At 40.0% G+C, this 23,741-nt stretch overlaps 1 protein-coding gene across 3 annotated transcripts in view; it reads left to right on the top strand.

Moving 5' to 3' along the window:
- Positions 1–23,741, top strand: part of ABLIM1 (actin binding LIM protein 1) — a 160,550-nt gene that overhangs the window by 124,664 nt on the left and 12,145 nt on the right. For 2 of the 3 annotated variants that reach the window (XM_072340080.1, XM_072340081.1), the window contains exons 9-13: positions 4,489–4,566; positions 7,060–7,215; positions 10,278–10,313; positions 11,587–11,716; positions 21,544–21,648. In XM_072340080.1, the coding sequence (XP_072196181.1) occupies positions 4,489–4,566; positions 7,060–7,215; positions 10,278–10,313; positions 11,587–11,716; positions 21,544–21,648 (505 nt within the window). Of the gene's footprint in view, positions 1–4,488; positions 4,567–7,059; positions 7,216–10,277; positions 10,314–11,586; positions 11,717–13,913; positions 14,034–21,543; positions 21,649–23,741 lie in introns of all 3 variants that reach the window. The other variant, XM_072340082.1, reaches the window with a different exon arrangement.

Below are 23,741 nucleotides of genomic sequence, written 5' to 3'. Positions count from 1 at the left end.
TGCAATCAGTTTATCATGCAGACCTGTGAGTTTCCAGTGTTGAAATGCAGGAGTCTTAGGATTAAGAATGAATCCTATCTAATGCATTAGAAAAATATGCAAAGAAAAATAGGAGTGGCCTATGCCAAAACAAAAGTAGACTTTCTCACGTTGTAGACTGTAACATAGAAGTAGCTTAGGGTCAGATTTTATCTTCATGTGTAAATTTAGTCGATACTTAATTCTGTTTAGATGTACATGCTGATTATATGAAGTGTAACTCAAAACAGATTTTGACTTCATGTGATCTTCTGCAGAGTAAAGATGAGGTCATTGCTGTTGCTGTTAAGATGGGCCAAGGACATTAATCTACATGAAAACTTTCAATTTTAGTTGTACATGTTTTGCTTGATGCAAAACCCTTTTGCACACAGTAAGTGAGAGCATGCCCAATTTATATATAACCTTGTGAATTTTTAAGGGAGGGAAATAATGACAGGCTCCATGCATTGGAAGGTAACACACTTGTCAGGAGTTACACTGGCAGACAGGCACAATGAATGCTGCAGCACTGAAGTACTTTCTTGGCCTTGTACACTGTCACTGAACATTACTGTTGTACTGGGACTGTCAGATTCCTTGCTGTTGCAAAGTTGTGCCTGCCAAGTAGAGTAAATTACACGCTAAACTTCTTTTAGTTTACAAATATGCCTTACAGTGACTGAGGTTTAGAGAATTTGTTTAAACTGCAATGTTCAATGTTATTAAGTGAAATCGTATTCGTTCTTCTGCAGCTATTATCACCGCCTTGCATAATGAACTCTATCAAAAAACTAAGGCAGGTACTGTAGACAATGCTGACGATGCCTTTGTTAAACAATAGTGCATCTGTTTGGCCAGATGTTCTCGGGATCAGATTTGATCTGTTTGCCTGCACTTGTAAGTTTTAATAGTGCATGATTCTGAACATCTGTATTTTCTGAAGCCACAGCCACCACATTACAGCAGTAACTGGGTGATGTGAATGGCTCCAGCGTAGATGCTTTTATTTAAAAAACTCACTTATTTAGATGATGCGCCATGCATGATAACATGACAAACTGAGATAAATGTAGATGAACGTGTCAAGCTTTGCAGTCTAATGTCAAAGTAACGAGCTAATCAGTTTGGAGCGTGTGCATGGGTGATACAGTAACTGAGTGCTGAAATTCACAGTGAACCTAACAGGATGAGCATCGGGAGCATGAGAGTTGGGGTTACCTCTGCCAATCTGGAAATGAAGTTGGTAAAGAACTTTTGCATCGAAGACAAATGCATGAAATGAAGAACAAAAACGCTGAAATAAGAGGTCTGTGATAAAACAAAGAATACAGAGAAGTCTTACAGATGTTTTAGATACCTTCTGCAGTGGTTTCTTGAATGATATACATGAATTTCAACTGATTGAATTTCTGTTGTGTTTTTTTCATTTACATTCACATACTCCCTGTACGTGCTACAGACATCCCTTATTAACTTATACACTGGTGTTATGTGCTTTTGGGTTGGTGAGGGAAGGAAAAGTAAATGACTCTTACACAGTCAAAAAAAGGCAAGAAGGACAGCACACTACAAGAAAAAAGATAGTTATAGCTATTAATAAATGTTTTCTTTAAATTCCTGTGATCTGAGGTGTCATTACAAAAAGCAGTACTTCGATCCCTAAAGAAAAAGCAGTCATGTAAAGAATGTGCCAGGTCTGGGCAGAAATAAGATTACTTAAGTTTCTGTGTTGCTGGGAGTGCAGACCTGGTTTCTCAGGCTGGTTGGGAGGGGCTGAAACACCACTAAATGAATGTATTCCTATTAGAGAAGATTTCCTCTCATTTCCTTACCTGTTATCTTCCAGTAATGTGTGCATGAGATGCTCATGTGATATCTACAATGAAGCTAAAGGTTGAATCAAGGTTTGCCACAATTCCAGTTTTAATCTGTGCTCTGATCAGCTCTCCTCTGCAATTGCCTTTAGGGGAAGGTGCAGATCTGTGAAGGCTCCCAGACCATATGGGAAGCAGCAGAGTAGGAAATAGCAATCTGCAGTGGAAACAGACTGACTTATTCAAAGAACTGGGGCCAAGTGAAGCAGCAAGGGTGAGAGTAGGTGTAGAAGTCCTCTTTCATGTACTGGTTTTGGGATTATATTCTAGAATCAAGCAGGATTCTGTTCTAGGAGGCAACAGAGGTAGCACAGAGTGAAAAGTCTGCTTGGATTTGTGTGGTCAAGTGGTGGCTGGGAGAGTGGCACCCTGCCCTGCAGTAAGTAGATGGGAGGTTAAATTAATGGACACGGGAAGTCATGGGAAATAGAAAACTGGTTCTGAGGAGTGTCATCTCTGGCTCATGGCCATGCTGATGGTGTGGCGGTGAGGACCTTGTTGTAGAAGCACAGAATGGAGCTGAAGAACAAGTGCTGTGACTTGTCGGTCCATCTGACAACTGCTCCAGTGCTTCAGGAAAGAGCACCTAAGAAATACATCAGCAGGATGTGTCTTCTTACATGTCTGACTCTGTTCAGCACAGTCACTGATGTGACAAGCACAGGGAAATTTTCTTTTGCTAAAGAAGATTTTAGCTGTTGCACTAAGAGGTGTGGCTCGGGGCTGGAGCAAGAACTAAAAAATTCTCATTTTCTGAAGTGATGACAAAAGAGCTGGAGAGAAACGCATCCCAGAGGGTGTGCCACTTGAGAAGCTGGAGCTGGCTCCTGTGCTTGTTTTCCTGCAAGAGGGAAAATCAATCGGACAAAATTCCTAAAGTACGTCTGCCAAAAGTGAAAGGTGATGGACACCCCTCGCAGTTCATAGCTGTGTTCCCTGTGTTGTAATGAAAACAATTGCTTTCCATAGCAACTGCAGCAACATGTTACAAGTGCCCTTTCTCAGCGGTGTGAGATGGCAGAACGAAAGGGAATAAAGTGTTCCTCGGCCACAGCCAGCTTGAGTCTTGTAACATTTCCATAAAACAAGTGGGTTGTTTATTGTTGGTTTAGTTTTTCTTTGATTGCATCATGGGAGGAGCCAAAGGGCAGCTGAGAAATTTCTGCACTCCCTTTTGGGATTTAGGAATTTGTATCTACAGAGAAAAAAGGAAAGAAACATACAGAGGTCCAGCTGAGAAGGCGTTCTCACATGCTCCGGAGGGGATTGGTAGCTGTGTCATTCCATGGCCACATCTGTTGCCTGTTTGATCTGGATCTTCACGTTTTTTGATGGAATGTGTTCAAAGCCCTTTCTCCCTTTGACCATCCCTGCATATGATGATTTCATTTCCACAGATGGTGTCAGAGAAATCCAATTTTATGTAGCCTTCAGCATTTGTATAAGGACGAGTCCAGTGGTTTTCCTGGGGATGCAGTTAAAATAGAAAGACTCAGAGAGCACTGGAGGATTTGATCAGGAAGTGTGTGCTGAAGGATGAGAAAGGTGCAGTAGAAAAATCACGAAGCCAAGCTGCTAAGCCTTCCTTCTCTTCAAACAGTGACCCAAAGGTCCCTTAGTTCAGTGTCATGATTGACAAGATGTAATTTTCAGTGGCTTTGACGTATCCCACTGAAGTAGCGTCCTCAGAATCATCTACTGATGCATTGCTTTTCAATGCTCTTGCTGCACGAGTTGAAGTAGGACATGTTTGGTTAACTTTGTGTTCCTGCTGCATGCTGAATGTATGAGTTCTTGCCCTGATAGCCTTTGTAAATTTTAATTAAATAAATGGTTTTTGAATTTATACATTTTTCAGGGTTCCCACATCTCAGTGCTGTTGCTCTCATAAAACTTGCCCTAGGGAGTCAGGATCTGTTTAATACTGAAGAAATGCTGAAAAATCCACTAAGTATGTGACAATGTATTTAAACATCAGGAGTTTGCAGTGCAGGGAGTCAAGACATTTCAAGCAATAGTTCAGCTCTTAAGTTGCTTCTAAGTTGTACTGCAGATGTAGGGAACTGCTCCAAGGATTTCAGGTCCTTCTACCGAAAAAGGCTGATTTCAATTCTGTATTCATGATGGAAATCCAATGACTGAACATTTGGAAAGCAATAATGCGTGTGCTGCGCTCTCCTTAGTAATTTTGGCTGCTGGACGACTGGCTGTTGATCTCTCTTGCTGTTTGTGAACTAACATTTTGATAGAATGACCATCCTGAACTGTATGCTGTGCGGCTCCTCGCAGTGACTCTGGCAGGTGTCATTTGGACTTGTTCATTATTGTTGTGGGTCTTTCACGCTATGATTTAGAAAACCTCCTTCACCTCTCACAGCACTCCTTCTCCTGCAGAAAAAAAAAAAAAAAAAAGAGTCCAGTTGCCTTGTGAGATCGTGGGATTTGCCAGAATGCTTGATCTTATGTTGGTGTTTTTTTTTTTCTTCAAAATGCAGTTAATTTCAAGATGTGTGCAGACTTCTCCACTTGTATCCAAAGTTACCAAGTGTTCATTGCTTTAGATAGCTCTGAAAAGTTACTGTTTGTTTTTCAGCCTACCAGAACATCGTCAGAAAGCATTTATTCCAGACCAGGTTCCAGTATACCTGGCTCGCCAGGCCACACTATCTATGTAAGTATTCTTTCTGAGGAATAAGCTGCTGAACCTTTGCTTGGACATGAAATACTCCATGCTGAAATAAGTCATTCTTTGCTGATTCTAATGCCTTCATCCTAGTGGTTAAATTATTAAATTTCTCATTGCTGTGACAAATTTTGTTTTCGTTACTATGGAATTTCAAGAGCAGGGCAGAGCTTTTTCAGGCCAATCAAACACTTAGCAAATCTCCTGAAATCACTGGATGATGCTAACAGGGATATAAGACAGACAGATCAGTTGACTTTGTTAGACATGTTATCTTTGCACTTCAATATGCAGCTCTTTGAGAGGTCTGCTGTCAGCAGCTGCAGAACAAGAGGAAGAGGGTCAAGTGCACTGAAGGAAGGCTGGCTGATCCTGCATTTTTAGAAGTTTAGAACCCACGTGATCTAAGAAATAACAGAAACGCATCAGCAGAAGGTTTACCTGAAAATTCCAAAGCAATAATTGTTTTCTCCTTATACTACTTCTTCAGGCATTTCAGTGTTGTCACTGCCCTTTTTTTCTTGGTAGAGAAGTCTGTAGGGTCAAAAAAAAGGTCATCTACTAATTGTGTTCTAAAGAGAGAGAAAGTGTGGAATCAGGTGTAATTGAGTGAATAACAACTGCTCAGCCTTGCCAAGTGTGCTGTAATTGCATACATACAACCTATGCTTCCAAGTACTCACATCTACTTGAAAGTCCATATAACCTTTCTCCGCATGTAAAACATGCTGCATAAAACCTGCACAAAATCCAGGGGAGAAGTAGACGCTAAGGAAGAAAATGTCAAGAGAGCAAGTTGAGTGAGAGTCCATTTTGAGGGGATCAAAGACAAAGATTTGTTTGGAAAAGGAAGACTGCGGGGCAAATGTTCTTTTTTGTTATTTGTATGTCGTACTGAATCACTGATTTTGTAGATAACATTAAGATTGTACAGGTGAAAACATAAGGCATATAGATTTACTTGTTACATATAGAATAATGCAGAAAAAATATCAATGATACCAAAAATTATAAATCTCAAATCCTGAGCTTGGGTTGAATGTTTGTTCTTTAGTGCATTTCAACAACAGCCAAAAACAACTAACGTGATAAAAATGTTCACACTTACAAATGTCAAACCACAGGGCATGCCTTGGAGAACTGCCGTCCTGCTGTTAATACCACCTGCATAAACTTTAGCTTAGGAAACCTCACTTGTTGCTGAGCAGTGGAGTCTGTGTGGCAACCAGCATGTTGGCCTACATTCAGATCTGTGAAAATATGTATGGCAATTTACGTTGGAGTAAAAATATCCATACAGTAACAGCTAATTAATGGACTGGCATTAAAAATTTATGAATTCATAAACCTACCTATATTAAGGGCTAAATTGGCTTAAGGTACTTTGTTATATCCGGTGAGTCAAAACTGAACAGATTTGATGGTATTTTTAGAATGTGGATTTGCTAACATTCTCAGTCCTTGCTTGTCTGATTCATGGCAGAGAAGAGCTTGGGAAGGTAAATGCACATAAACCTAAAGATAGTAGGTGCTAGTACTCAGAACAGAGTGGAAGGTGAGTAGAAACAGATCAGTCTTATTTCCTTGTGCAGCCTGCTATATGTAACTAAAGTAGCTGGTAGAAGCAGTTTGAATATCCATTTTTAGTTTTAAAAATAAAATGAATTTCTATAATGTAGGTAAGAATTTATGATGATTTTTTTCAGCAAGCCTTCTTTTAAGTAAGGAAAGATATTAGCTACATAAACAATAGGTAAGGCCTCTTTCCTGTTTCTTCTGATGGGTGCAGCTGTCTTTTTGGAAACGATTTTCTACTCTGGTTCTGAACTAGCTGAGAGTTCTTTGCAGCTCTAATGAAAGAATAGTCAGTGTTAGTATTATAAATTAACCTATTATTAATTAACATACACTTTAGTTAGGAGCTTGCGTATAGGTTGAGTGATGAATGCAATATAATAATTTGAGTTGGGAGGGTGTTTGATGCCTAGCCCTGACCAGTCCTGCTTGCGTTGTTATATCCTTGTAATAAGTTGTATTTCCTCTTGTGTGCAAAGTTAGAGGCTGGCATTCTGTCTGTGGTCTCCCGCATGGAATCCTCTCATAATCTCTGTGATCTGCAGACTTAGTTGATAATATCACACATATTACAGATGGAATAGAGGTGAAATGACTTGCCTTAGGACACAAAATGAGTCATCTGTAGAGCTGAAGTTTCCAGCTCAGTGCAGTCAATAGGGAACTTTTGTGTTACATGTGTATATGCAGTATTCTTTCTTTCCCAAACTCAGAAAACACTGTGTGCTCTTGGAGAGGAGGCCCACTTGGAGAAGAACAAGAAGCAGTCACTTTGTGTGTAGAGTGCCAGAAAGGGTTTTCCATAGCAACAGTGCAATAACAAATACACAGAATCATAAATTGTGTAGAATAGAAATTGCCAGTGCATTTGTGTAAGTTAATTTATGTTCTGTCTTTGACCTTCAGGCAAAAGTAGACAATGAGATCCTTGATTACAAGGATTTAGCAGCCATTCCCAAAGTCAAGGCCATTTATGACATTGAACGTCCAGACCTAATTACTTATGAGCCATTCTACACTTCCGCCTACGAGGACAGACAGGAGAGACAGAGTCTTGGAGAGGTAATGAACTGACAAGCAACCCATTCTGCTATAAGCTTTTCTCAAAGCCTGCTACGCTTCTATCCTCTTCTGAAATAATTTCTAATTAACACTCTTTAGTACTGTTGCTTCTGCTGTTCAAAGTGCTTTTTGTCTGTTTGATCTGGATTAAATGGGAACAGTCATGATGATGCCTTATGTGGGGAAACTGCATAGTTAAACACACAGGTCGTCTTCTTGTCTGCATTAACACCAGCTGCTGGCAGAGGAGTGGGGAACAGGTTGCAGGCTGTGTGTCTGTTCTCATAATTTGAAAAGGTGTTCTGGTCTTTGGGTCCAGAACACGAGGCAAAAGCCAGCCTAGCATTGTGCTACATAGCAGGCACATTGCTGTAGAGCACAAGCACTCATGACAGAATATGGGGAATTACCATGATGTTCTGTGGATTCAGAGGATTCAGAACAGCAGGACACTTTCTCTCAGATTGAATGGAAATAGATTTCTGAAGCACAATGCCATACAGGGTAGGATCTGAAGTAGGTCAAGATTAAGTGCTCTTCCGACTGGAAACAGCAGGTGAGTTGCAGTGTGGAAATAGGTGCCTTGCATTTTAGACTGCTGACAGTAAAGAATTCAACAAATGAAGCAGCCATCTAATTTATTTACTTAAACTTGTTTTTAAAGACAGCTTTCAGGCTGTAGCATTCCCCAGTTTTCTCAGGTGAACTTCTGTAGCTGCAGTTATGTTTTAGGTGGTCAGTGAAGGTCATGAAGTAGATTTTGTCAAGTGATACCAGATGACTGTAGATTTGACTTCCAAAATGCAAATCTAAGTGGACATAGAAGTGGATTCATGTTACAGTCTTGGTGAACTGAGCATGGAGATAAGCTGAGGGAAAAGGAAGCTCAATAGATCATTCAGACAGTGGTTTGAAGTGACTAATAATATCCCATCTTAGCAACATATTCTATCCAGTAGCAGGTCAGATTTACAGCAGGTTTTTTACTTTGTTCTTTATTATTTCATAGGGCTAATATTTTAACTTATGAGTTGTAACTAAATATGAGGAAATTCAGGAGAGAGTTCAACTCAGGAATGAAATGAGATTAAGAGATCAGATCAGCTGATGTCTGATTCATAACCAGAGATGCAGTGGTGATCTCTGCCCAGTTCCAACAGATCTCGGCCATTCCACATAACCTGTTAGAAACACCGGTCTCTTGTTACTCACGGAGGAGGAACTGATCTCACCCAGAGGAACTATTTGTTAATCCTCAAGGGGATGCTGCTCACTGATAAAGCCATACGTTGGAAACTGTCTGCCATTATGCTTATTCTGGAGAAGAACAAAAGCCTTTGGTGTTTTCTTATGCTGTGTTATCACCAGCATTAAATCTTATTAATTTCTGGTGACTTCAGAAATCTCCAGAAACGAAAGGGTTCTCGCCTTCCTTTTGGGAGAGCTGGGCTCCCTGCCTGATGCTACCAGTGACTGCTGTGACCTTGGGCAATTCACCTCGCCTCTGTGTACCTCTTTGTCCTCCCTTCCCTTTCCCTAATGAAAGCAGAAGCCCATCAGGGTGGAGTGATCCGTGTGTCTGTGTTGTCATAAAGGAGTGATGCTTTAATCTTGGTATATCATACATTAGTCACCATCATCTTTAAAAAGCAAGGGAGGTGACATGGTTAGTTGTGGCTGGGATTTGCAGACTGAGAGTTAGCCTGCAGTCTATTTGGAAAGTGTTTATACGTGATGGGGTTAAAGCAACTGTGAGCCCGAGCTTAAAACTGTACCCTAGAAATGCCTTTCACCACGATTTAAAAAAAAAAAAACCAACAAACACCAAAGCCAGGTAAGAAAGATTTGTGTGTGTAAGAGCCATTGAAGTTAACCCAGTAGTGCAGACAAACCTTAAATGCAGTAGATGAGCTACAAGAAAACTGTGTAGTTTAGATACAGAAAGTGACAAAACACTTTCTTCTTCATTGCAATGAAAGGGAAATGCATTGAAAAGTTTCTCACTGATTATCTCTCACATTCAATTAACCACCAGACTTGTTTTTCTGGAAGCCCGTGTTGAGAAACACTTTCACATAGCACCATCTAGTGGGAGCTGGATATTTTAGCTAAAAATCTTGTTCTGTAATAATTGTGGTCTTATCTGAAAGTATTATCTCTTGCCAGATTTACTATGGTCATTGAATAATATTGAAATGTAACACATAAAAATAAGTATTTTTAATCCTGATCTTCTAATTGCCTTATGATAAAAGATACATAGCTGGTAATTGTATATAGCCTTTGTAGTTGTTTGTACCACCAACCAATGCATGATCCTAAGCTGGTTTCTAAAGATATGTCTTACCTCGGTTTCCCTATCTGTAATACAAGCTGTCTGTAAGTATTATGCATGTTTCTGACCTCTGGCTTTTGCATAGTTCCTTCAGTATATGGGCTTGTAATTCCTGTTGGTTCTGTGTGCATAAGTATGGGTGAGCACAAAGCTAACTTAGAGAGAGATCATAGCAAAGAAATGATGCTGTCTGTGTACTGCTCTGCACTGGGGATGACATGTAAAGCCTTGCCGAAAAGCAGATTTTTGCCAGGCTGTGTGTACTGGAGGAAAAATGTGCTTCATCTTGGAAGATGCTCTGTATTTCTGATGCCATGCAAAGCTTTGAGTTAAGATTATTTACTTCTGATTTCCACTTTAAAGAGTTCTTGATAACAGGCATGCTTATTAAATTAATAACTCTTTCTGATTTTGATCTCTACAGCTATGTTTTAATTACAGCAATCATTAGATGGCTGAGAGATGTCATTGCATGATATCTGACTGAATTAATCACGCTTATAAAGATTCTCCCAGAAACTTTAAGCACTTCAGTGATTTATGGACCAGTTCCTGAGCAATGTGGAAAAAGCAAGTTGCAGCATTACAATGGCCTCAGTGATGCCTACAGTGTCATTTTGTACTGCTGCATAATATCCTTCTATCTGCAGCAGTGTTTGGGTTGCCATTTTCTGGCCCAAGACATGCAGTGATGATTCTGTAACCTTACTTTCTTATGTCTTTGCAGTCTCCACGGACATTATCACCTACCCCTTCTGCAGAAGTAAGTGTTGTAAAACCTCATCTTGCCATGACTAGAATTACTCGCTTCAGCGAATGCAGGTGTTGATTTTGTTACTGACCTGATCTGTCTTTTCTGGAAGGGGGCATATAGAAATGTTTTTTGATCACCTCGAAGGAGAACATAAAGTCCTCCCTGACAGATTATACAAAAAATGAATCTGGTGCCCCTACCCAATTGTTGTCTGTAACACAGAGCCATTTGTCCAGCAGAGGTCACTTAGGCACACGTCCTTCTGGTGACACCCACAGGGTCTCAGATGGATGACTTACATTACCTAAAATGCTGCTCTAAGCCTTTAAGTAATATGGTTGCAACTAAGACAGTTGTAGTTTTACCTTGAATAAAACACAGCTATGGTTTGGTTTCTTTGGTTTAGTTCTGTTTTGACCTTGGAACTATTTTAAGCATTACAGTAGCATTAAATAGTATAGTCATTTGTCAGTATACTAAAGATGTATAAATTCCATTGCATAAGTGTTATCATTTTGGAATGGAGAAGCGTTATTTGTTTGCAATATAAAAGTTGCAGTGATTGCTACATGTTTAAAAGAAAAGAAATAATTTTTAAAAAAAGCTTTACAATTTGTTGTAGTTCTTCCTGCATTCAGATTGCTCCCATCTCTTTTGTCCTGCTTTGGTTTGCTTTGAGTGTGCTTTCTCATTTTGTTTGGCTTGGGTTTGTTTTGTAAGGTCTTCCAGGAAACTGAGAATGTTAGGCTTCACTGTACAAGGCGGGGTCTTGTTTTCAGAGGGGAGGGCATGGGACAGGCCTGTTTTGGATACTACAGACCCTTGTTGTAGCTAGCTGAGACAGACAGTAAATAAAGCCATGGATAGCTCTGTGTTGCAGCTGTTCAGTTCTTGCTGGTTTCCAGCTGATCTAGTTGAGGACTAGCTCATGAATCTGTACCATGTACTGCAGGACTAGGATGCAACTTTCCATGTTCCTATGGCTCTATAAGGGGAATCTGGAATTACAGAAAGTGTAATAGAAATTACCCCGAGTTACAGGCAGAGTTGGAACCTTCTAAGACTGATCTCAGACACTGGCTGTAAAAATGGATCAGAGTCATTGGAGCAGATCATTAGATAACAGTAATAATGAAATGGGCTGGAAGCTTAAGGAATATATTTTTTCAGTATCTTCGGTGGATGTGTTCAGATCCATGAAAGTTTAACGCCGCTAGAAGAAGCATATAATGTGCATTTATATTTTGCAATGAATTCCATTTTAATTGCTTCTATTCTGCAGGGTTATCAAGATGTTCGGGATCGCATGATTCACAGGTCTACTAGTCAGGGCTCTATTAATTCTCCGGTGTACAGTCGCCATAGCTACACACCCACCATGTCACGTTCCCCTCAGCATTTCCACAGACCTGGTAAGGGCAACTACATTAGAAGTATGTGTAAAAGTAGTGTTTATTATGTTGCTTAGTGGCACAGAGAAGCACTTGTTTCTCTCAGCAGCTGATTGAAAAGTTGATGCATATTTTAATATCTCATTTTCTACCTGTTTTTTTTTGTTCTTGATCGATGCAGTATTCCGCCCTATGTTGATGAGTGTCTTACGTCATAAGAGCTGACCTTCTGCTTTTGTTTCTGATTAATTAATTTTCAAGTGTATGTAAATTTGTGAAAGCGAGCAGCTGTTTACAGCAACAAATCACAAACTTCATTCTGGAATTTGGGAAAAACAACATATCTTGGAAACAAAAGTTACGACTTGACTATACAACAGCCACTAGTGTGGCATTTTTCCTTTCTAAAGAAGTACTCATTCAATGCTTGGTGCAGCCATGCAATGTCAGACTGAACAGCAGATAACTCAGATATTCCAAATAACTTGTCATTTTCCTAAACGTAGATTCATGGTGTGCATGACACACTTACTTAAAATTACAGACAATTACAAAGCACATTTGAAAATACTGACATTTTTATTGATTTAGCAGTGATGTGCAAATTCTGTGTATAATATATTAAACATACAGGTCAGATAGTTTCCAAGTGCATTCAGATGTCTGATTGTGTATGTGAAAGCAATACATGAAACTGGAATGTTCATCCGCACCCAAACTACACATAAAAATATATCCCTAAATGCAATTCATTGAGTACTTTTCAAGTCTAATTTACTCTTAGTGGTGATGAATTAAATCTTTGTGACCTGTTTTTAAATTAAGTGATGCAGTCATGCAGTTCCATCTTCCTCAATGATTGCAGATGAACACTTGGCCTGCCAAAAGCCCATACATAATAGGAGCTGCATTTTTAAAATTAAAGATTTATTATAGAGCTGTGATTGTGGAACATGAGTGCAGCAGCCATTTCCTAGTGGGGGTGGGCTGAAAGCAGCTAATTGTGTCTGTCAGTGAATGCCTTATTTAAAGCACTCAAGGGAGGTGGGACAGAAGCAAATTGTTTCTGATACTTAGTGCTGACAACATGATTGTGTTTTAAAATGACATTACAGCTAAAACTGAAAGACATTTATAAAGCGTGAAAAAGCTGCAAACTTCAGTCTCTTGATTCTGGCAGTTCCAAGGGTATTTTTCCATCTCTCTCTGGTATCAGACATGGTTAAGGAATCCAGACCTCATTCCAGACTTTACTGTGATTGAATTTCACTTTCTGTTCAATCAAAGGCCTTCCTCAGAAGGGTCCAAATGTAAAATCTTCAAAATTTCATTCTGGGGGATGTTCTGAGAATCTTTTTGTTCAAGCTGGTCTCTTCTCAGGGTGATCACATCTGTGAGTCACCTGCTTCTATTTCTCCTATGATACAGAAACATCCGTAGAATGCATTGTTTTGATCTTTGCAAGCCTGCTTTGGGGTAATTATTAATATTAATGTGTGGCTTTCCTACAGCGTCATTCGTGTTGAACGATAGTATTTGTATATTTGCCACATTCCTCCAAATGGTACCTTTTGTTATTTGCAAGAGTAATTTCTTCCTGAATAAGCTCAGTGGCCCCAGAGAACTCCTGCTTGGCTTCCAGCTGCCCTTGAGAGAGAAGTGAAGCACTGTGTTGACGTTGTCAGCATCAGGTTCTTCAAAATTGGAATGCTTCAAGTTTTGATAAAGTTTGCAGCCTTTTCGTACCCTGACGCTGTATCTGACGTCAGCAGCATTTTTGGAATGTGTTAAAACAATAGAAGGCAGCTTGCATGCCTCTTGACTGATGGTTTTTTTGGTTAGACACTTTGCAGAAGCGCTGCTTTCTTAACTAACTGAGCATCAATGTTGGTGATGTTTGCATGATGGTAACAGGCTACTTTCTGGTAACAAAGGCATAGATCATAAGCTCATTAAGCTAGTAAATAGTATGCTGAATCAGCAATGCAGTTCAAATCTGAGCATCTTTTCAACTACTCGCTGTAATTTTGTCTAAGATTTATGAACCCTTTGGTACGTCTTTTAACCTTTTTTTTTTTTTCTTTTCCTTCCTCCTTTTCAGAATCCTAATTGTGTAATGCCTTTCTTTTTCTTCCTTTGAAGCCTCCTTCCCTGCCTTTCTCTTATTGTTTTTCTTTGTTTTCATTTTGTTCTGCCCCCCGATTCCCTGCTGCTGCAGAGCTGCTCTCTACTGGTGTGCAGCGGTTCTCATACCTGCGCACTAGCAGTCTCAGCTCCGCTCACCATGACTCCCGCCCCAACTCCCCCTTCCGACACCACTTCATCCCCCATGTCAAAGGTAAGGAGCCAGGCCTCTCCAGGGAGTACCCTCCAGGCTGGAGATTTATTAGCATTCTGTCAAAGCTAGTAAGGTGCATCTCTGTAAGGTTATCATTGGCTGTATAGCTGAGCATGCCTCGAAATGTGCCGTTACACTTAAAATTGTTAGAATAGACATAATGTCCTTTCATGGAGGATGTATGTCATTTCTAAGGGCCCTAGCTGAAGAGTCATCAGGCAAATTCCCAATTAGAAATGCTGAAGGAAGCATTATCTACTGTTTAGATCCTAATTTAGCCTCCTTTAAATTGGTACATGCAATCTCTACAGCAGCTAGCGTATCAAATTAACTATTATTTCCACACTCTTAAAACATGCATTTGAAAATGCACTACAGACAGATACTACCTGGATGAAATCAAGGTGATCGAAAAATATGAGATGAGGAAATGAATCACCCTTAATTTTGTTGGCAGTCACAAGTGCCAAACAAAATAAAATTAAAATCTCTAGGCCTCTCCTCAAGTAGTAAGAATCAGCCAACTCTGCTGAAGGCAGTAGAGTTGCAGGGATTTGTGCTACCTGAGGATCTGGTCTCTTATTGCTTCTTAATCTGTTCTTTTACAATATTTGATTTGGAGGATGGGAGTTGTTCTTTCTTTCTGTCCATTTAAAAAGCTCATTCAGCTCAGTGAGCTTTTAGTTTTACTTCTTGCTCTCTGTGAATATGGTTTTATTTCTATTGGAGTGCTCTGGCTGTGCTGCTCCTTCTCTAGGGAAAGACAGTCAGAGCTTCTATCACTTGGAAAAGCTCGAAAAGAGGCAATTGAGTATGTTGAGCATGGATTCTATTCTGGCACCTTTGATTAATGCAGATAATCAGAAACTGAAGTTAATCAAAGGCAGTTGCAAGGAGATTGTTTCCATGCACTTTCAGGAAATGCTAATAGATCTCAATGTTGTCTTTCTTCAAACAATCAGATCACCAGTACTAATTGTAATTTTGCATTTTCTTAGTGGATTTTCATTAATACACACTTTCAACTTCCCTATTATTTCACTACAGAAAAATAAACCTCACTTTGAACTTTAAAAATTGGGACCCTTAAAAATAGATACACAGCTCATTTCAGCATGCAGTTAATCCATAACCCTTGCAATTTCAACGTTTCTTTGCTGACGATCCAAATTAATACCCACATTCTTTCAAGTGGCATTTTCATTCTTTTTCTGTTGATAAAATAGCTTATTGAACAGATAAATCAGAACTATTGAAAATCCATGCCTATTGTTTTCATATTTCAAATACATACATGCAGATTAAGTCTGTATCTCTTGCTGGTTGGTTTAAAAAGCCAGTTGGAATTACAAGTGGTGTAGATAAAGGAGTGGGTATGGTTCTTAGGAGATAGACATGATGAGTGATAGCTGTGGTCACACAGAATATTGTAAGAATCCCTTGTGTTTCAAAGTTTTACATTCAGGTCTTAGACCTGCACAGGATTTGTGTGTGAAAACTAAGCAAAACTCCCAAAAGCTGACGTTTACATCACTATGACAGTGCACAACAGCTGAGGATGTGGCATGTTGCCTGCGGAGCAAGCAGTGGGTAGTCATGTCTTGCAATTCACATCTCAGTTGGGAGAGTAGTAATCTCTTGATTGTTGGCTGAGAAAAAGAAGCACTTTCTGAAAGTGACCTGGGGCACTTTGGTTAGGTTCATATGTTAATGTGGATATTAGGTACTTGTATGGGACTAAAAGGGAGTTGTTAGGTACACAATCCCTCCGGAATGGGTGATATAAGGTGTACTGCAGAAGCTTTGGAGAAGGACCATCAAATGATTGCAAATCTCATAGTAAAAGAGTTAGGGCTGTTAATTTATTAGCACTGTCAGATGGGGACTTGTTAGTGGTTTGTTCAGTGCCTACATACTTGTGTAATAGAAATTCATGAAAACAGTATGTTAGCCGATATATCAGATACAATAAGGTCCACTGAAATTAAATAACAATTGCCATTTCTTCCACTTGTTTAAGGTGAAGATAAGTAACTCATGAAAGATCTTTGTATTCCCATTGCTAAAAAATGCTGAAAGGTACAAAAAGTCAAAAGGCCTGAAGACTTTTGTAATTTTTCCAGCATCTTAAGTGTTCAATGAAGTGCTCACAAACCCCAAACATTATATGAACCAATGTTTGTGGTATTCCTTAGGTCAGGGCAAGCTTGTCTTGTGAAAGAATTACAATGGAAAATATACTCCAAAAAAAACACATATGTACAATATGCGTGTGTGTTCTCACAGTGTATGTGTACTTAAAGATGAGGCTCCAGGGAGAGATGATATTTTTGTTAAATAAACCTCTCCCCTGTTGCAACGTGTAGATGTACATGGAAGAGATAATATAGCCTGCCCCATATATAGTTAGAAGATTTTGTGGGGGGGCTTTATTTGTTTCTACATTTACATAGTGTTGAGTGAAGCCCGGTTGCACGTGAACATGCACTGCTTTGTGTTTGCAAACAGCTATTTGGTTATCCACTGATGGGATTGATCTGGTTTCCTACCTGGTTCTTCATTTGCAACCATTGTTTACCACATGTCTAAGTACCCCTTTTTTACATCTGTGTAGCAGAAAAGAGAGGTTGGTTTGGTACTGGCTGCACCTGATGCAACTCTGTCCTCTTACTCTAAGCGGTTTGCCTTGGATGTTGTAGATGTCAATTTTTGAAGTTAAACACCTGCCTCATTTTACCATTGAGTGTGGCATTTCTGTCTACTAGAAATTAGACCCTTGTGAACACATCTGAGATGAGAACTGTTACACTGTCAGAAGTTAATTAGATGTGATAGGTTTACAATGATTTAATGAAGAAATGTCATATAAACTTCTTTGCCATGGTCAGCCTTTCTCAAAGCCATTTTGTACTTTGAGCAAAAGGTCAAATTGGTGTAAATTTGTAAGAAACATTTCATAACGCTGTAGGCTTTTTTGTTTGTTTGTTTGCTATGTAGGATATTTTGTTTTTTCAGGATTTGGAGACTGAATCATGCCAAAACTTTTGTAGGAAAACAGTGTGATTTCCAAACAGCATAATGACCATGAAAGGTGTATTTGTCACATTACGTCCCTATTATTTTGTAACTACAGGCCAGGAAATGTAGTTGACACTAAGACCAATTTGTGTATTTATACATAGCATAATGTTTAAGGCAGTGTAATGCTCAAGCCTTGCAGACCAGGTCAGATCTGAAGAATTTTGAGGAGTGAAAGGGTTAAAAGTGCCCAAGAAGGTCTTACTGAGAGTTTGTTGATTTAACATACATGTTTAGCAGGCTGGAAGGGAGTGTAATATTTATCAGCCCAGACTTCATTTAAACTCATTTGGATTCTCCATTGAATTTGGACTTATCTCAATAAAGTACTGTCTTTGCTATGAAAGAATCAAAACAAGTCCATGAATGAAAGAAACCCCGACCCTACTGAAATCAGGGACAAAACTCTCATTGAGACCCAGGATTTCGTCTTACATGCCTAGAATTTTTCAGAGGCATTTGAGAGTACTGCTTAGGCCCCATGAGATTTCTGTGTAGAAGGAGCTCTGAGTTGGTGAGGGAGTAGAGGGCTGTTTCTATGTTTCTCTGCTCGCAGACCATTCCCATAAGGAATCTACCGACCTCCATAGTGAATTTGAGCCTTGGTTTTCACAACTTTCCTGCCCTGAAACAGGTCTCTGAAATCAAATATTATGTGTGTGATAACTATTTCCAATGTTTTGTGGGTGCAGCTAAAAAATCCACCTGTAAAACAGGTTGGCTGTTCCTCAACTTCCCAGTTAGTTTTGGAAATAGAGGCTCTACAAATAACAGCTTGAAACCTGAAAAGCTCTTAGGTCTTCAGGTGCTGTTGAGTTTGGGTTCTTTGTTTTGTCTGCTTAGAAGCAGAGCAGTTAAATTGCAAATGGACAGAAGGCTGAGTGTTGGCTGCATACAGGATTTTTTGGCCTGATTCTGTGAGCTTAGCTCGTGAAATGCAGAGCAGGTCCAGTAGCAAACACTTGAGAAGACGTCAGGAACCTGCATTATGTTGTGCCCCGTGTAGGGAAGCAGTTGCAAATCTTATTGCTAGGGGAACCCTCTTAACAAATTGCACTGCTGATTTTTTTTTTCCCATATCATCATAGGCATGTTTCTGTGCTGCATCATTTTCAGTTGAGCGCCAGTTTCCTTTGAACTTGGAAGCAATTATTCTCCTCCAAACCTAATAGGGCACCTCATGTGCTTGGAGTCAAAAGAACCCTGCCTTTACACTGAAAGCATGACCAGTCATTTTTGTTCACTTCAAAACCCTTTTGTGCATCTTCTGTGATCTCCTGCACAGGTTAAAGTTAGTGTCAAGGTCAATGGCTTAGAAATCTCAGCTTTTCCTGGCTTCTCCAGCACTATCTGGAGTTTAGCAAATGCTGAAGCTATGTTGTATTTCTGGAAATCAACATAGTCTCAAAGAGTGCCATTTTTGTACCAAACTGCCATGAAGTTCCTGTGATTTTCTGTTCCTAAAACCCATTGTAGCTAGAGCCTTAAAGCTGTTCTAAGTAGGCATTGGTGTGATTCCTCTAACAAAGTTGAAAATCATTTATTTTCTGAAAAATGGCTATTTTTATGCACTGAAATCTTACTGTGGTTCCATGTCATTTTTGCAGATTTGTTCTAGTAAAAAAAAAAAAAAAAAAAAAAAAAAAAAAAGAAAGAGAGAGAAAAAGAAAGAGAGAGATCTTTTAGAAACAAAACATTTCATTTTTTGATGTTTTCTTCATTTCTGAGAAGATGCAGAAGAAAATGCTGTGTTTAACTGGTGGTGATTTTTACAAATAACAAGCAAACTGAAATAATTATGTTCTTGATTCCTAAGCATGAACTGCTTTCATAAACTGTGAGTGATTTTATTACTGCATCTGGAGCACTTAAGCCTTATTATAAGAGTGGCCTCATCAGAGATGATGTAATGAGAATCCAAACAGATGCACCATTCCCTCCTGCAGCAGTTGTGGTTAATGAGACTACAATCCTAGAAACTGTAAAGAAGAGTCATTTGTCAGTACTAGTAGGAATCATTAGAAAGAGACAGGCTGCACAGGAACCCCAGGAAATACCAGGCGACTGAGATGTCTGTAGAGTAACATATACAGGATGATACCGCACTAATTGTGTGCCTTATACTGCATGCATTGTACGTTACCAGCTCTCTCTAAGCAGATTTTACGTGTAGCACACATGAGATTAGCCATCATACATTTATGGGTGTGAGCATACTTAGCTGTGTCTGGTTTAGATAAAGAGAGGGATGTAAGAAGGGTTTCTTTCCGGTACTTCCAGTGTTAGCAATAGAGGAACTGTAAATAGAACTTTCCCACACTCTTGAAGTATTTATGTACAGATCATCTTGACTACCACTTCCCAGCAGATAAAATGTGCTTGTGACTCCTCTGTTGTCACAGTCCACAGCTCAATAAATTCTTTTTGATTTGTCTCTTTCATTGAAGATACAGCTGATGGAAACAAAAAGGCAAGGTGGCATTTTGGAATTAACTTTATCTTGTGACCATCTCAGTGCTTGTGTCTTTTTCCCTATAAAACAATTATTTTGCCAAGAAATAGCTTGTACTCCCTCAATAGAAGCAGAAAACAAGTAAAACGAGACTAGGTAAGCTCAGCCTTTCAGCATTATGGTTTTTCAAAGGTGGGACAAATAGAACTCAGTATTGGAACTGCCAAGTAAAGGACAAGAGACTGAGATGTGGCGGTATTACCTTAAGTAATCAGTCACACTACTTTTCAGAGTAGGTAAATCTAGCATGTATTATGATCTAGCCAGGAGCTCATCACCACTGCACCCAAAGTAGGAAAGCTGCTGTCTGCTCACATGGCTGAAAGAATATCTTCTCTGAGGGTTGTCATGTGCAACATGTCATTTAGAGGTAAAGCATCAGAGTGGTAAACACAGAACATTGCAGATGGATTCTTCAGGACAATTTTTTATTCAGCTAAGGCCCCTGAACTGTACATGCATATCATTTTTAGAACACACATGTACAGATGAATTATCTTGTATGCTGGCACATCTCTCTCAGTGAGGTGTGTTAGAAGCATTTCCTCCCCCTCCCCCCCCCCCCCCCCCAACCCTTCCTTTCTGATAACTTTACAATTGGCAGATGACCACTTGGGTAAAAGAGGAACAGTATAAAGGAAACCTCTGTTTTTCTTCCCTCCTACAATATATAAAAAAGAAGTTTGTAGAGTCTGAGATGTTCAGTCCTCTAATGAAACATAGGAAACCTAGAGCTGAAAGTAGGCCTGCAAGGGTTTTTCTGTTGTTACAGCCCTTCTGGACCTGTCAGCTGTTCTGCTTTGCTAGGTTTTTCAGTCACTGGTGTGTACCTGAAAAAATGAAGAGGTTTTTGCTCCCCTCTCTCACACCTTTGTGGTCAGCTGCACCCATACAAACTAAGCACTCAAGTGGGAAGGTTTTGCTTTTATGTGTTTGCGCTACAGTAAAGAATGGCACAAAATAAAAGGCAGCAGCATTCTTTTATGGTGCACACAGAGTCATGTGTTTGGAAATCAGCTGTTAAGTCAAGCTGCATGTTTCTGCCACACAGAACCTTCTCCCCCAGACAGTCACAGGAGCTTTCAGGGCTATTGGACTGACCTGGATTGTAAGAAGGCAAAGAAATAATCCTAGTAAAAACAATCACACAAATGGAAATTACATTTTTAAACATTAGATTCATATTTGCTAAGTCAGCAGTCATAAAGTACTGTCACTGGAGACAATTCATAGACTTGGGTGGCACCTGCAATCTGAGTGCAGCCTCCAGATGGGCTGCATTGTTTTCCACATTATTTTTCATATCATAAACTTCCTACCAGAGGGCTTAACCCAATGAAAGAATGTGTAAGGAACAGGTATGCCTTTTGATACAGGCCAAGTGGCCTAGCAGCTATTTTTCATCTCTAGCATTTATGCGCTTTGGTTTAGGGAACTAGTAGCTGCCAGCATATGCTTCTCCCTGCTTGGATTTGGTTTTGTTTTGAGTTCTCTTATCAACTACTGTGCTCTGTGCCTGCGACTTTTAACTCCAAATGTCAATCTCTGTAATAAGTCATTGCTGAGTAACCTTCCATTTTTCTTTTCCACGTTGCCCATCTAATCACCGGCCACCAGCACACAGCTCCTGCCTGCATGCCGTCAGAATGAGTGCAAGCTGCTAAAACCTCAACTCCAGTCTGAACACAGATCTTTGTCTCTGCAGGAAAATGAGGGGATAAAAAAAAGAGTCACCAGGGCTACCAGATTTTGTTCTTATTTGTGTTCGTATTTTTTGTTTAAACTTCCTTTTCTCCCTCGAGGTTTTGGTTCCACCGATTTTGTTTGGGTTTGATTGGGCTTGCTTTTTTAATTTAATTTTATTTTTTCGTTAATTGCTCTCCCTCTTCTCATTTTGTTTTCTCCATTCTTTCATTGGAGGCAATGAGCCGTCCAGCGGTCGGAACTCCCCTGTCCCCTATCGGCCAGACAGCCGCCCTCTCACTCCAACTTACGCTCAGGCCCCTAAACATTTCCATGTTCCAGGTAGGAGCTGGCACTGTGTGTGTCTCGGTGTCCTGTCACAGTCTAGAATGTAGCCTTTGTACCTTCTGTCTTGTCTCTATCGTTTCATGCTGTCTGCCGTGGGATGCACACGCAGGGTGTGGGACTGCCTGCTCCTGAGCTTTGTGGGAGGAGTGCTGCCTTCAGAAATGGGGGCTTATGGTGATTTTTACTTGTTGTGTTGCTCAGGTGTTTTGCTGTTAGAACATCATGTTTTTCAGGGTCTGCTAATGGCCCAGGAGCTGTATACCAGCTCTTGTAGGGCTTGATTTTTCTCCCAGTTGCACAAGCATAACTCATCTAACTTTGGAGGAATTGGTTATGATTCACAGTAGCATGCAGAAGAGTTGGCCTGTGAGCCATTACACATGTAGTCACTGATGGAACTAGTTTCAGTTCTACAAACAGTTCTACTTTAGTGTTCCATTCATTTAATGTTGTTGGGGGTTTTTTTTTTGTGTGTGTGGTTTTTTTTTAAACCAAATGAGGAAGTTTCTTCACCTGTTTCATGCAGTGGCTTGGTGTCCTTGCAGAAGCACACAGATCTGCAGGAATTAGCATGCATGAAGATACCCTCTCTATAAAGCAGGTTCTCTTCTAAAGTGAGAACGCTTCTCTTGTGATTTGATAGGATGAGGGTGTGTGTCCTGACCCTGGGGTTGCTGACGCGCATCATCTGACTGCGTCAGTGCTAGCTGAAAGCCTTGTGTCATCAGGTCCCCCCCTCAGTCTGGTATCCCCTTGAATTGCCCGAAGCTGCTGCTCTTCCTCCAGCCCTCAGACCTGATAGACTGTGGATGTTTCCTTTCAGTCAGCGTGACATGGCATGGCCAAGGTAGGCTGTGTGAAGTGCCTAAGCTAACCTGGCTGCCTGGACATAAGTAAGTTGAAGTACACTTGTGTGAAGAGCCCAGCTAGGTACACAATGCCGAGTGTGGTGGGAGAGCTGTCCTCTTCAGCTGGAGCAGTGCAGCCCAGGAGCTGTGTGCACATACCCTGTATAGCTGTCTGGCACAGGTGTGCAATAAAGTCTTGCTGCCTAGTTCCCTTTTAGCCTTTGTGCCTATTTGCTGTTCAGGTAACTGTAAGAAGATCACTAGCACAAAGTACATCAGTGCATTTTTGTATTGCAGGTAATTTGCCTGTCATTTAGTCCAGGAAATAGGGTTCTATAAAGTAGTTTTACATTTTTTTTTTCCCTACAGATTTCTAGATTGATTTCCTCAACATTGAAGGTTGGTTCCTGTAGCGCTTCAGTGAGATCTATGGTAGACAACAGCACACAGAATCGTAGGGGTTGGAAGGGACCCCAAAGATCATTAAATCCAAACCCCCAACATGTATTCTAGAAATGTTTTCTTCTTCCTCCATGCCAATATGATTGAAAAGTTTATTTTTTTTCAGGCAGTATGATGTAGTAGCAAAATAGGGTTTTGACTTAAATGTCTTAGTTCCCTGCAGCTCGTTGTGATCTTGCAGTAAAACTGACTCAGATTTTGCACCATAGGACTGATTTTGAAGTAACTTATTTATTTGTGGCTGTGTGGGATACTTGAAGAGCTGCTTTGGGGTGGGTGGGTAGTTTAGAACAATGTAATTCCCATCTTGGCTCATTATTGTAAAAATATTTTATTTTTAAAATATGCTTCAGATTTATAACATTAGGGTTCTGGGAAGTGACCTTTTCCTGACTTATGTTGATAGTATGCAATGTGGTCATCCTTACATTAATATGTATATAAGTAAAAATTATGAAGAAGTCTGTCCTTGTGTTTGAGGACAAACAGGTTATCCCTTAACACTGACTCTGTGAAGTCAAGGTGTTGTTGGCTGTTCAAAACTATGTATGGAACAGATGTTTTGTTCTCCGGGTTTTGAAGTGAATGGTGGGCTCACTGCATTCTCCTCAATACAACCAGTCAGCTGGAAAGAAAATTGAGCTGTTGTGGCTGGAGCACAATTTTCCACAGAAGTTACTTTGGGGTGCTTTTCCCCAAATAGCTTGTATTTTCACCCCTGAGATGTCTTGCTTGTTTGCATTTCCCAATGTCTGTCACACCGATAATATTTAAAAT

Source organism: Excalfactoria chinensis, chromosome 6 (assembly GCF_039878825.1).
Source record: "Excalfactoria chinensis isolate bCotChi1 chromosome 6, bCotChi1.hap2, whole genome shotgun sequence".
Taxonomy (NCBI): Eukaryota; Metazoa; Chordata; class Aves; order Galliformes; family Phasianidae; genus Excalfactoria; species Excalfactoria chinensis.
The sequence above is the reverse complement of the archived record's forward strand: the minus strand, read 5'-3'. Positions and strand labels throughout refer to the sequence as shown.